The sequence below is a fragment of the Peromyscus leucopus genome, chromosome 1, assembly GCF_004664715.2.
Source record: "Peromyscus leucopus breed LL Stock chromosome 1, UCI_PerLeu_2.1, whole genome shotgun sequence".
Taxonomy (NCBI): Eukaryota; Metazoa; Chordata; class Mammalia; order Rodentia; family Cricetidae; genus Peromyscus; species Peromyscus leucopus.
In genome coordinates, this window is record NC_051063.1 from 175,583,278 (window position 1) to 175,596,649 (window position 13,372).

Here is a 13,372-nt window from a genome sequence, read left to right on the forward strand (position 1 = left end):
TCTCAGACCCACGTCAGCACATGGCCACCACACGCAGACCCCTCCAGGGCGAGTCCAGTTTGGTTTCAGATGCTTCCCAGTGAGGTGGGCATGGCGGGCCTAAGAGTGACCCCAGAAGCATCCTCCAGCTCCTGAGGCCTGTGCAGGCTGCCAGCGACTCAGACCCCTTCCTTCAGAGGGCTCTGCTTGTAGCCGAGCTTTGCGAACAAACTGCTTACTGTGTGCAGCCCAGGTTGTCTTCTGAGCCCTGACTCTACAGCGCTGCAGAGCCGGCGTGTTCGCGGCTGTGTCTCCAGCCTGGAGACTTATCTCCGCGTTATTGCTGTGGAGAGACACCAGAGCCATGGCAGCCCTTACAAGGAAAACATTTGATAGAGGCTGGTTTACAGTTTCAGAGGTTCGGTCTGTTTTCATGGAGGTGTGGCAGTGTGCAGGCAGACATGGTGCTGGAGAGGTAGCTGAGAGTTCTCCATCTGGATCCCCAGGCAGCAGGAAGAGAAGCTCGAGCTTCTGAGACCTCAAAGCCCACCCCAGTGACATACTCCAACACGGCCCCACCTAACAGTGCCCCGTCCCAGTCCTATTCAAACCACCACAGGACCTTCTGTTGCTGCTATAGGTCAGAGGCCCCAGACATCAGTTCAGCCGTGCTAGGATTTAAGACCCGTGTAGCTGGGAATGGGGCCAGCAGCTGTGACCAGTATTTCTTTCCAAGCTGGAAGGTGGATTATACTTCTGGAAAGTTCCGCAGCCCGACAGTCTCTGTAAACCCCTAGCAGCCCGCCCGCAGGACTGCCCACCACCATCCATAGCGAGTGTTTTTCTCGGTTCTGCCACGGGACGTCTGACAGGCAGCTCAGGGGCAGTTGTTCTTCATGCCAGGAAAGGCAGGGAGGCCATACCAGGCCAAGGCCACAGGAGTTTACACAGCCAGCGAGCAGAGACCAGACCTCAGCAAGGTTAGCTAACTAACATTCAAGGCCCACCCTTAGGGCCCGCGTCCTCCAGCTAGGTCACACATCAAAAGTTCTACCTCGCAAGGCAGCATCACCAGCTGGGGCCATGGGGGGGGGGCAGTTCCCTTCAGGCCCTCCAGTCTGAACCCCGCTTCCCACAGCCCAGTCCACCAGTTACTGCTAACTCAGCATTGAGTGTCAGGACCAGAGATGGCTCTGTGGATAACATGTTTGCCAGGCAAGCCTGATAGCATGAGTTGGATCCCTTTGAAAAGTTGCCCTCTGACCCCACACATGCTGTGATTGATATGCGTGCCCTACCTCCAATAATGATAAAGGGGGGAGCTTTCAAAACAGGTGTCTCGCTCTGTAGACCAGGCTGGCCTTGAACTCAGAGATCCCTCTACCTCTGCCTCTGGAGTGCTGGGATTAAAGACGTGCGCCACCATTGCCGTTTTTCAAAATTGGGCTATGAAGTTTCTCTGGGTGCTTGTTCAAACCATGAGTTTCCCATAATCTACCGCACTTTTCACACCTTACCTGTCACAGAAGCGGTGCGTGCTGTGTCAGCCTCTAAAGGCATAGAACAGGCCGGCAGCCTCCACAGTGGGGCTGGGTAGTTCAGCAGTGACCGTCTGCACGCCGGAGAACTGAGTGCCTCAACAGTGGCCAGTGGGATGGCCCAGTGGGTGGAGGAGCTTGCCACCAAGGCTGGCGGCCTGAGTTCTGTTCCTGGAACTCACAGTGGGAGCGGAGAGGCCACACTGGGTGCCCCGCCCCTCCCACACACAGTTGTCCTCCGCCCCCACCCGCCACACACCAGTGTTTAAAAACAATGGCAGGTTTTTCTCAGAAAAAGCATGCCTTTTTATTTCTGGATGGGCCACCGGCAGCCAGGGTCTTCAGTCCTTATTTGATCCTCCCCAAAAACAGCCTCAAAGATCTGTCCAGAAGCAGGACTCTTAGTTGACAGTCAAAATCATCGCCTACCCAGCAGAGGAGTCCTAGACCTAAATGCCAAGAGGAAGTAGGGACGTGGATCAACCAGGCAGCACTTACCCAGAATCCACCGGTGAGGGCCTGAGGAGAGTCCGGGGCCAAAGAACGCAGGCCTGTGAGCAACGCTTACGGAATTCCACTTGCAGAACCCTGCCCCTGCCCTGCCTTCAGCCCGGGGAGCAGAGCACGGTGGACCCATCGAGAGAGCTGGTTCAGAAAGGAAGGAAAGACTGAGACACCGGGCGGAGGTGGAAGCAGGAAATCAGGAGTTCAAGGTCATCCTCAGCTGCATAGCAATTTCCGGCCAGCCTGACTGCAGGAGACCCTGCCCCAAAGCAGAAGTTGGGGAGAGCCGCCCAGGCCCCAGAATCCAGGGCTGGCTCACCACCGCCCCCTACTGTTGCTAGCGGAGTAAACGATTTCTAGACCGAGGCCGAGGTGTAGGAAACGGACTCGGCTCCACCCATTCATGTGCAGGCCCCTCGGGTCTCTCAGGCAGAGAAACACACTCGCAGTCCTTGCGGGGTGTGACCAGGGCCTAGAACAACTCACCGGGAGCAATGAAGGTGCTGGGAACGAGACCTTCGTCCCTCAACCCCTGCCATGCAAGACCGAAATCGACCACCAGGTGGCGCTCCAAGACCGCGGTTAAAAACCCACGAGCGACGGCGCTCACTCAGCACACCGGTGTGGGGTGGAATAAAGCCTCCAGGCCCATTCACCCTGAAATGGAAGAAATGGGGTTTATACCAGTTACAACAACCGCAAAGGCTAATGTTTCTATTTCGCTTGTGATGTTCCACTCTCCGTTTAAACTCCCTATTCCAGACAAGGTGCTGGGCTGAAACTTCCCATGGAGCAGAGGATGGCTTTGAACTTCTGATCCTGCTGCCTCTGCCTCCAGAAAGCTAGTATTTCAAGAATGCACCGCCAAGCCTGGATTTGGGGTATCAGCCGAACCAAGAGCTTCCTTCAAGGAAGCAACAGCCAAGCTGCATCCCCAGCCCTAGATGCTCTTACGGTGAGCGTTTTTCCTTATGAGGAAATGGGCTCAGAGAGGGTGAGTGCTTGCCACGAGTCACACAGCCCTGAAATAGGAACCCAGTTACCTGACTCATCTGATGGATAACCCCCCCTCTTGCTACCCCCAGACTTGAGACAGGGAAATGTAGTTGTGGGGAACAAGGTCCAGCAGCGGTCAGATGAGGGGTCAGGGGATCGGGGACGCATCTGGCCTGGTCTTGAAGCAGTCTCTGCTGGGTGATATTTTCTGGGCGGGGGCTCCTCACAGCATCTCCATCTTCCTTGAGGATAGCTAAGGAACTGTGATTTCAGATGGGTACAGGCCTCAGAAAGGATGGGATGGGGCCAGAGGACAGGAGCGAGGCCAGGAAGCCCCCCAAAGACTCACACCACCTCCTCAGTCCTGTTTCCCAACTCTTGTCAACCTCTTCCTTCCTCAGCCTGGGCCTGGGAGCCAAAAAATGTTCTCGTCTTCAATAGGACAGGTAGACTGTCTCTCCCCTCCACATGAGTGAGTGCCAGATGAACTGGTTCAGATGAAAACTGGTTTGAAGAGCTCGGAGTTAGATATCTGAGGAGTCGTCCCTGGCCAGAATCCCCCAGTGAGGGGCTGGGGTGTGGCTCAGTGGTAGAACTCCTGCCTAGAATCCCCCAGTGAGGGGCTGGGGTGTGGTTTCATGGTAGAGGGTTTGCCTGGCATGAACAAGGCCCTGGCTTCCACTTTGGAGTCAAGAGTTTCATTTTTGTTTTGTTTTGAGAGACAGGGTTTCCTCTGTGTAGCCCTGGCTGTCCTGGAACTCTCTGTAGACCAGGCTGGTCTTGAACTCACAGAGATCCACCTGCCTCTACCTCCCGAGTGCTGGGATTAAGGGCATGCTCCACCACCGCCCGACAAGAGCTTCATCTTTTAAAAAACAGGGAGGTCAGGATCATGGAGGGGTGCAATTGTATATGTAATAAACCTTAGCAAAATGCTCAGAAATGGGCGATATTAATGTGCTCTTAGTGCAGGATATCCTGCCACTTATGGATTTGTTCATTCAATCAAGCGTTTCGGCGGTGCCTCATGTAGCTCAGGCTGGCCTCAAACTCACTATATAGTCTTCCTTGCCGTCCTAATCCTCCTGCCTCTTCCTCTTGGGAGCTGATATTTTATTCATTTGTCATCATACCAGACTACGCCCTTCAAGGTCAAAGGTGCCACCCACCACGCTCTCTTGCACAGGCCCACATGAAAGCCAGGGGTTTCAATCGGTATGAAACAGACAGATGTGGCCTCCGAGTCCCCCAGATCCAATTAACTCATCACAGTCATCCACTCATCAGAGCAAGGAGAAAACAGTGTACGGCTTAGCTTGTGGCCTCCAAAGTGTGATTTCACCTCTCTCCCCCTTTGTCTCCCCGACCAATTCTTCGTTGTTGTTGTTGTTGTTGCAAAATCACGTTTATATGTGTATCAGGTGCTTTGGGAGGCCAGTACATAAAGCGTATAGGATGCCCTGGAGCTGGAGTTACAGGTGGTGGTGAGTCTCCAGATGTGGGTGCCGGGAACTGAACTCGGGTCCTCTGCGGGAGAAGTGCAACACTCTTAATCACGGATCCGTCTCTCTAGTCCTTGCCCTGGCCTCCCAGGTGCCAGGAACACAGATCTGAGCCACGGGGACCAAGGTTGGTTTGTTTACTTTTCTATCTGTTTGTCTGTGTGTTCATCTGTTCAGGGTCTCTCCTGTTACCCAGGCTGGCCTCATCCTCTTAGGCTCAAGGGATCCTCCTGCCTCAGTCAGGTCAGTACCACCATGCTGCCTAAAGTGTGGTTTTTAAAAACAAGAAAAAGAGCCGGGTGGTGGTGGTGGTGGTGGTGGTGATGCACGCCTTTAATCCCAGCACTCGGGAGGCAGAGCCAGGCGGATCTCTGTGAGTTCGAGGCCAGCCTGGGCTACCAAGTGAGTTCCAGGAAAGGCACAAAGCTACACAGAGAAACCCTGTCTCGAAAAACAAAACAAAACAAAAAAAAACAAGTAAAAGAAAGCGAAGGGGTGGTTCAGGTTCTGGGTTGCATTCATGCCTGTGTCTTTTTTTTTAAGCTCCAAAGGGAGGGGAAGGGTATGATGAAGGGCAGGAGTTCTCACCCCCCCCACCCCCCCCCCATGACGAAGCTTAGAGAGGCCAGGAGTGTGAGCTCCACATTGATCTACTCCAGGGCCCGTGGCACACATACTCATCCCGGCTGCACGAAGATTTGAGTGACGCCTGCAAGGCCAAGTCCCTCAGTTCACTTTGGCATTGGGGCTGCAAACGCATTTATCAGGACTCATCCCGACTCGATCATGACTCCTGGTCACAAGAGGCTGAGGTGCTGTCGTGGGAAGACCTTCCCTTCCCTCAGCCTCGGAGCCTGTCTCTGCTCCTTGGTATGCCCGGGAGCGTGGCCACGTTCTGGAACTGTCTGGGATGGCTGCAGAAGTGTGGCCACGTTCTAGAACTGTCTGGGATGGCTGCAGAAGTGTGGCCACGTTCTGGAACTGTCTGGGATGGCTGCAGAAGTGTGGCCACGTTCTAGAACTGTCTAGGATGGCTGCAGAAGTGTGGCCACGTTCTAGAACTGTCTAGGATGGCTGCAGAAGTGGGGCCCTCACGCCCAAGCCTGCCACAGCCAAGAAGCCTGTCTGAACTAGCTACGGTTCTTATTATGACCACCAGGTGGCGCTCCGGTCCCGCTGGTCCAAACTACGCGGGTGACTAGGCGTCTTGTGTCAACTGGGTACCCTGGGCGTGATCAACTTCTGAAAGCACTGAAGCTGTGCCCGGCTGAATTTTGGAACTGGCCTAGCAGAAATCCCTTGGGGCTCGGCTGGTAGTGTTTGCCTAGCATGCTTGAAGCCCTGAGCTTGATCCCCAGTACCGCATAACCCTGGCGAGGTTGTACATCCACGTGGGAGGCGAAGACTGGAGGACCGGAAGTTCAAGGTCATCCTCCGCAACATGGGGTGCTCCAGGCAAGCTACGTGAGATCCTGTCTTTAAAACATCAAAAACCTCGGGCTGACGATTTGAAGATACACCCCCACTTATCCTGTTGGTCTAGAGCAATGCACAGGCTCTTCCCTCACATCTGGGTCCTCTCTAGATGCTCCTGCTGGATAACTGAGGGAAGGGAACATCAGGTCCACTCAAGGGAGGGACAAGCTAAAAGTCAAACCGATCCAGGCCTGTCCAAGTTTCAGGGCTCTTCAGAAAGGCTGTGACACTATCTCCCCGGAAGAGGGTTTTCCATAGTGTCCTTCCATTCTCTGACTGTCTTCTGGGTTTGGGGGCCATTGCTTGTTGTCTACAGGGGTGTCTAGCAGCATGGGCGTCGATGCTAACGTTTGTAAGTATGGCGGAGTATGTGTGTCAGGGGACAGAGGTTTCCTGGCATGTGTGGGAACCCGGTGGGTCTGTGAGTCAGAGTGTGAATGAATACCATGTATGTGTGTCCGTGGGCTTACGGACATTTCTGGAGGACTACCAACGTGCATTTGTATGGGGACCTGCCATTTGTGACTGTGCTGTGTGTGTGTAGGTTGTGTGTGTGAGTGTGTGTGTGTGTGTGTGTGACATGAGATACAGCGTCACTAACGGCAACTGATGTCTGTGAAGTCCGGAGCCCTGTGTCTAATCGGCCCGCCTGTTGTGGAGGTGCACACCCTCTTCCCTACTTGGGGCTCCAGGGTTGTCTCTAAAGCCCACTGAGCTCCAGGCCCTGCGAGGGAGGCTGAGCACAGCCTCTAGGTGACACTGCCCATGGATGTTTTTCTTTTTAGCCTCAGGTGGCTGTGGACAACAGCAAGGACCACCCCTGAGCTCTCCCCTCACCTGGTCATTCCGGACACCTCCAGCCCCCACCAAGTTCACTCCTCCAGGTGGGGTCCATATTTTCCCTTTTTGTCAACACATCAGTGGGACTTCCTTCTGGACAGGATGTGAGCTGTAAGGGAACAAGCCCTGCCCACGACCAACATCAGAAACGACTATAGCAAGGCCACAGTGGAAACCATGCAGCTTATTATGTAACTACTCACTTTCAGAACACAGCAGGGAAGGAAAAGAGAGGTGGGCATACAAGGGCTCATCATGGAGCCCCTGCCTACAATTCCCCAGTGAGGGGCTGGTGGTGTGGCTCAGTGGTAGAGCCCCTGCCTAGAATCCCCCAGTGAGGGACTGGGGGCGTGGCTCAGTGGTAGAGCCCCTGCCTAGAATCCCCCAGTGAGGGGCTGGGTTGTGGCTCAGTGGTGGAGCCCCTGCCTAGAATCCCCCAGTGAGGGGCTGGGGTGTGGCTCAGTGGTAGAGCCCCTGCCTAGAATCCCCCAGTGAGGGACTGGGGGCGTGGCTCAGTGGTAGAGCTCCTGCCTAACCTGGGAGCCACACTCCAGCCCCTCACTGGGGGATTCCAGGCAGCAGCTACATGATGAGCCCTTGTATGCCCACCTCTCTTTTCCTTCCCTGTTGTGTTGTCTCCCCAGATATCTCCCCAAAGAGGAAAAAAAAGAAAAAAGAGGGTCAGAGCTACTGGGACATAATTCTTCAGTCACAAGAGCACTGGACTGCTCTTTCCCGCTAATGCTCTTTTCTCTGGCTCACTTTTACCAAGGCTGTGTGTGCCCATTTATTCTTTTGCACAGCTAGTGTAGGCTGCCAACCACCACAGGGAGATGCCCGCACCTTCCTTCCACCCCCGCGGGTCCTTGGCAGTCCAGTGTCTGGTTATAAGAGGCAGTTATGGGCTGGAGAGATGGCTCAGAGGTTAAGAGCACTGACTGGTCTTCCAGAGGTCCTGAGTTCAATTCCCAGCAACCACATGGTGGCTCACAGCCATCTGTAATGAGATCTGGTGCCCTCTTCTGGCCTGCAGTCAGACATGCAGGCAGAACACTGTGTACATAATAAATAAATCTTTAAAAAAAAAAGGGGGTGGGGAGGCAGTGTGTACAGTGCTTCACTCTTTGAGTATGCTTCTGTTCTAACAGTCAACCCACCCCTCAGATGTTTGGAGCTTGGTCGAAACAGGTTGAAGGGGGTGGTGAGGTAGCTGGACAGGTAAAGACGATCGCTGCCGTGCCTGACTGGTCCCCAGAATCTACATGGTAGGAGAGAACGGATCCCAGCCAGGAGTCTTCTGACTTCCACGGGCATATCATAGAAACAGAGAGAGAGCAACGGTGATGAGGACAGGAGGCTGAGCCGGACGGCAGGAGAGAGCAAGACAGACTCCATTTTAAGAAAGGACTCCATTGTAAACAGGACTTGACCAAGGGCTGGTTCCAGTAAAAAACCACAAGCAGAGGCTGGGGGAGGTGGGAGGAGGGAAGAGGGGGATCTTTGATTGGTGTGTAAAATGAATGAACAAAAATTTCTTTAAAAAAATCAAATCCACCAACAGTTCCAACAAAAATCTCAAACTGCCAGGGCCCCGGTCAAAGTGGCCCCACCAGGGTGGGCTGGCAATGAGGAACCCTGGTAAACAACATCTGCCGGCTCCCAATGTCCTTGTGGCTTCCTGATAACCATTGCTGAAAATTCCTCCAGACCCCAGCCAGTGAATTCAAAGGTTACACGCCCTCACCCAATCCTGAGACACCAAGGCATGTACCTCCCTGCTTGCGGTTTTCCCCTTTAAAAACCCCAAACCCCAAGACTCGGGGCCGATCTCCTCCACCCGCTGTGTCGGAATACTAGATGAGGGTCCGAGCTTGAGCTGGTAATCGATACCCCCTGTGTATGTGCATTGGATGTTGGCTCTGTGGTGGTCTTGTTCAGTGTGTGTGGGGGGGGTGTCTCACGACATGGGCACTACAGACACACCCTTGCAATCCCAGCATTCAGGAGACAGAAGCAGGAGGATCATACATTTGAGGTTATAGAAGGAGACCCTGTCTCAGAAAATAGACAACAGAAAGACCTCTTCACATTCAAAGGCCACACAGCCATCTCAGGTTAAACCACATTTACAACATCAGGGGTCCCAGACTCCATGTTTTGAGTTCATTTCCGTGTGGCTCCCCCCCCCTTTGGTTTTTCAAGACAGGGTTTCTCTGTGTAGCCCCAGCTGTCCTGGAACTTGCTCTGGCTGGCCTCAAACTCAGAGATTCACCTACTTCTGTCTCCTGAGTACTGGGCATAAAAGCATGAGCCACCACCACCTGGTTTTAATTAATTTTCAATTAATTAAATTGAACTGGGTGTTTGGACTGCATGTATGTCTAGGTATCATGTGCATGCCTGGTGACTGAAGACCAGAAGAGGGAGTTACACATGGTTGTGAGCCACCACATGGGTGCTGAGAATCGAACCCAGGTCCTCTGCAAGGGCAGCCCGTGCTGCTATCCACTGAGCCGTCTCTCCGGCACCCCACTCCTTGTGGCTTTCCTGTGCCTCGTCACCAAGATCAGTGTGGTGTGTGAAGCCCACAGGTCCTCTACCTTCCAACCCTCCAGCACTGAGCAGCCCAAAGATGGCAGGCAAAGTGATCACTTAAGCACAGGGTCTTCATCGTCAAGGAGCCAGCCACACCACCCCAACGTTGTCCATTGCCAACTCAGAAACAAGAAACCACCTTGTTGAGAACCAGTGTTTCTCAACTGTAAATCGCAGCCCCTCTGGGAGACAGACAACCCTTTCACGGGGTCCCAGATCGGATATTTACGTTACGATTCATAACAGTAACAAAATTACAGTTACGCAGTGAAAATAATTTTATGGTTGGGGGTCACCCCAACATGAGGAACTGTACTAACGGGTCACCGCAGCATGAGGAAGGCTGAGAACCATTGTTGTAAACATTTTTATTTGCATATCAACTTGAGCCCTCTCTTTAAGTGCAAAGGGGCCGTCCATCAAAGTTAGTTGTAGACAGAAGACGGTGGACAGAACCCCCCCTCCTCTGTCCATTTCCCTTTGCCAGGCTGTGAGCACTTAAGATACATAGCGAGAAGTTAAAACACCATCCGGGCAAGCGGGCCCCATGGACTTCTTTCTTTACATTCTTTGAGATGCTATATTCAGTATTTAGAAAAAATCAACGTATTAAAGAATCAAGTGTGTCTACAGCTATACCACCCTAAAAACGAATGGTCTCATCAGATTAAAAACAGGATCATGCCGGGCGGTGGCGGCGCACGCCTTTAATCCCAGCACTCGGGAGGCAGAGGCAGGTGGATCTCTGTGAGTTCGAGGCCAGCCTGGTCTACAAAGCGAGTTCCAGGAAAGGCGCAAAGCTACACAGAGAAACCCTGTCTCGAAAAAAAAAAAAAAAAAAAAAAAAAAAGGATCATAAAGAGGGTCATGGAAGGCAGGCTTGGTGGCGCATGCCTTTAGTCCTAGCAAAGGCAGGCGGATCTCTGTGAGCTCAAGGCCAGCCTGGTCTACATAGTGAGTTCCAGGACAGCCAGGACTACACAGAGAGACCCCTCTTAAACAAAACCAAAACAATAAAAGAGGGTCACTAGAGCCAGATGCAGCGGAACACACCTGCAATCCCAGTGCTTGGAATACTAAGGCAGGGGAGTACTGTGAGTTTGAGATTACAGATGGAGTACCAGGCTGGCGGGGCCGCATAGAAAGACTGTCTCAAAAAGGGTGGGGGGCAGAAGAAGGTAGCGAAGGGGGAGAAAAGTGGAGGTAAAGGTGTGGGAGATGCTGTCCGCCTCTGCAGCCTCCATTTTCAAACACGGAGCCTGCAAGGGAGGGAGGCGGCACCCTATCAGCTCACCCAGGGCGGGCCGGGTGCAGGGACCCGGGGCTCCCCTCACAGCTGTTCCTCTTGCTCTCTGTGTTCCATCTCCGCTCTAGCCTCAGCCCTCAACACCCTGAGGCTCCTAGCCTCACCTGCCCTGGGGACTCTCTTGGGCAGGGTTGGCAACCGGGGAGTGTGCCAGAAAGCCCTCCTGCGCTTGCGGAACCAGGAGAAACGTCCTGGGGTCTGGAACCTCACTGTCTTTACCTGTTTCCGGACCCTAGACCCCGAGACTGTTCCTAGGGTACCCGAGCCAGCTGAGGCTTCCGCTATAGCCTGAGGCCCAGCCTCCTCCCTCTGGTCATGGAGGATTTCTGCCCTCTGGTCTGCCGGGGCCGCCACCCTCTGATTTTCTGCAGCTCCAGCCCCTTGGTTAGCTGGGCCCTCTGCCCTCTGACTATCTATGGCTTCTGCCCTCCGGCCAGGTAGGGCTTCTGTCCTCTGATTAGCTGCAACTTCAAACTCATGATTAGCTGCAGCCTCTACCCCCAGGTTAGCTGCAGCCTCTGCCCTCGGGCTAGCTACAGCCTCTGCCCTCGGGCTAGCTGCAGCCTCTGCCCTCGGGTTAGCTGCAGCCTCCGCCCTCGGGCTAGCTGCAGCCTCTGCCCTCGGGTTAGCTGCAGTTTCTGCCCTCGGATTTGCTACAGCCTCTGCTTCATGATTAGCTGCAGCCTCTGCCCTTGGGTTAGCTGCAGCCTCCGCCCTCGGGTTAGCTGCAGCCTCCTCCCTCGGGTTAGGTGCAGCCTCTGCCCTCGGGTTAGCTGCAGCCTCCGCCCTCGGGTTAGCTGCAGCCTCTACCCTCGGGTTAGGTGCAGCCTCTGCCCTCGGGTTAGATGCAGCCTCTGCCCTCGGGTTAGCTGCAGCCTCTGCCCTCGGGTTAGGTGCAGCCTCTGCCCTCGGGTTAGATGCAGCCTCCGCTCTCGGATTAGCTGCAGCCTCTGCCCTCGGATTAGCTGCAGCCTCCGCTCTCGGGTCAGCTGCAGCCTCTGCTCCACGTTCAGCTGGAACCTCTGCCCCCTGGTTCTCGGCGGCCTCTGGGGGCCCCTCAGCTGTCCCCTGAGCTGGGGGTGGCGCCTGCTCCTTCCTGCACCTCCTCAAGGAGACCCACTTGATCTTGGGCTTCCAGCGTCTGGTACCCAGTGTCTGGTCGCTCCCATCTCCTGCGTTTCTGGAGCTGTCGTCCCGGCTGGTGTGGCTGCGTCTCAGTTCTCCAGCCCTTTCAGCGGCGATGGAGGCCTGCTGGGCCTCGCCCACGTCGGAGCCTGATCTGGGCGCCCAGCCCTTCACCCTCTGTTTCAGCTTCCCCCAGGACACCTGGCTGACATACTCCCGCCATCTGTCGGCCTTGGACGGCCGGGGCCCCAGGTTGTCCTCAAACATGGGCACTGGCAGATTGACTCGGCGACGTGGAGGAGGCGCGCTGGGTGTCTTCTCCCCACGGCGGAGGAAGGCCTCTATCAGCTCCTGATCATCCTCGCTCTCCACGTCGCTGCCCAGGAATTTGCTGCCCAGGTAACTGACTGGCATTTTGCGCACCTTCCTGGTCCTCTGGGAGCCCCTGTTGCCTTTGACTTTGGAGGTCTCAAAGTCGCTCAACTCGCTGTCGCTGGCGTTGCTGCTGTCATAGGTGCCTACGACCAGCCGAGGTGGAGGAGTGACCATCTGTGGGACTCGCCTCACTCGGGGCGCCTTGGCCTTTTTGGGGGGCTGGGGTGGGTGTGGGGTGCTCTTTTCGATGATTCGGGCCACGTCTTCCAGGGTGCGGCCCTCCTCCTGCAGAAACTGGATCAGCCGCTCCCGAAACTCAGCTTCCTTGGTGGCCGGCTTGGAGATGACTCTCCACACGCCCCCAGCCAGCCGGACCTCCCGGGGAATGAGCAGATAGTCAACATCCTCCCCGATCTGCAGCATTCCCACCGTGGAGTCCTCCTCTTTGCGGAACACCTTCCCGATCTTCTTAAAGGTGCCTATGGGCCTTAAGGCCTCCACTAACACGTCCAGATCGACATCTTTGCAGACATCAGGGACACTCCAGAGGATCAGGCAATCGGGGGAGGGCAGGAAACCCCAGGGGAACCAGCCCCCCACGTGGCTTTTCTCGAGAGTCTTTAAGATCTCCAGAGTGGACTCTGAGGTGGGGGGCAAGAAGCCCAAACAAAAACAAAAAAACAAAACAAAAAAACCCTCTAAGCTTCTAGTCTTGGGGAGGAGGCAGGGGAGAGTCCCAGCAACTCTGCTCATGCAGGGTGTCACCTCCCTGAAATTTTCTCCGCAGGCGACAAGTCCAAGTTGGGTTTCCCCCACCCCCTCGGAGTTACAGCGAGCGATTTTCCAGAATGCTTACGTGAACTGAGGAGCCGTCAGTTCCGAGGCTCAAAGCTCTCTCCAAACTGGAAACGCCAGAGTCCCGGCTCCAAGCTGGGGACGCACGGCTCAGATCGCTTCTCCCTTGGCCCCGACACCCCGAGTGCCTCTGAAAGTTTGTAGTAGGACTCTGCAGACAAAAGGCGGATCAGCGTGGCCGTTCAATATGGCGAGGCGCTTAAAGGCCTCCGCCCAGCCCCGAGGAGGGTCTCCCGCCCCTAGGCAGGCTGCCACCCGCTCTAGGCTGACCTTGCTCGCAG

The 13,372-nt window shown here is 54.9% G+C and overlaps 1 protein-coding gene across 1 annotated transcript; it reads right to left on the reverse strand.

Annotated features, from left to right (window-relative positions):
• Window positions 1-10,249: 10,249 nt before the first annotated feature.
• Window positions 10,250-13,001, reverse strand: Ccdc8 (coiled-coil domain containing 8). The gene has a single exon (XM_028854956.2). It carries the CDS (start codon window positions 12,987-12,989, stop codon window positions 10,761-10,763), a length of 2,229 nt encoding a protein of 742 aa, XP_028710789.2. The 5' UTR covers window positions 12,990-13,001; the 3' UTR covers window positions 10,250-10,760.
• Between the last annotated feature and the right edge of the window lie 371 nt (window positions 13,002-13,372).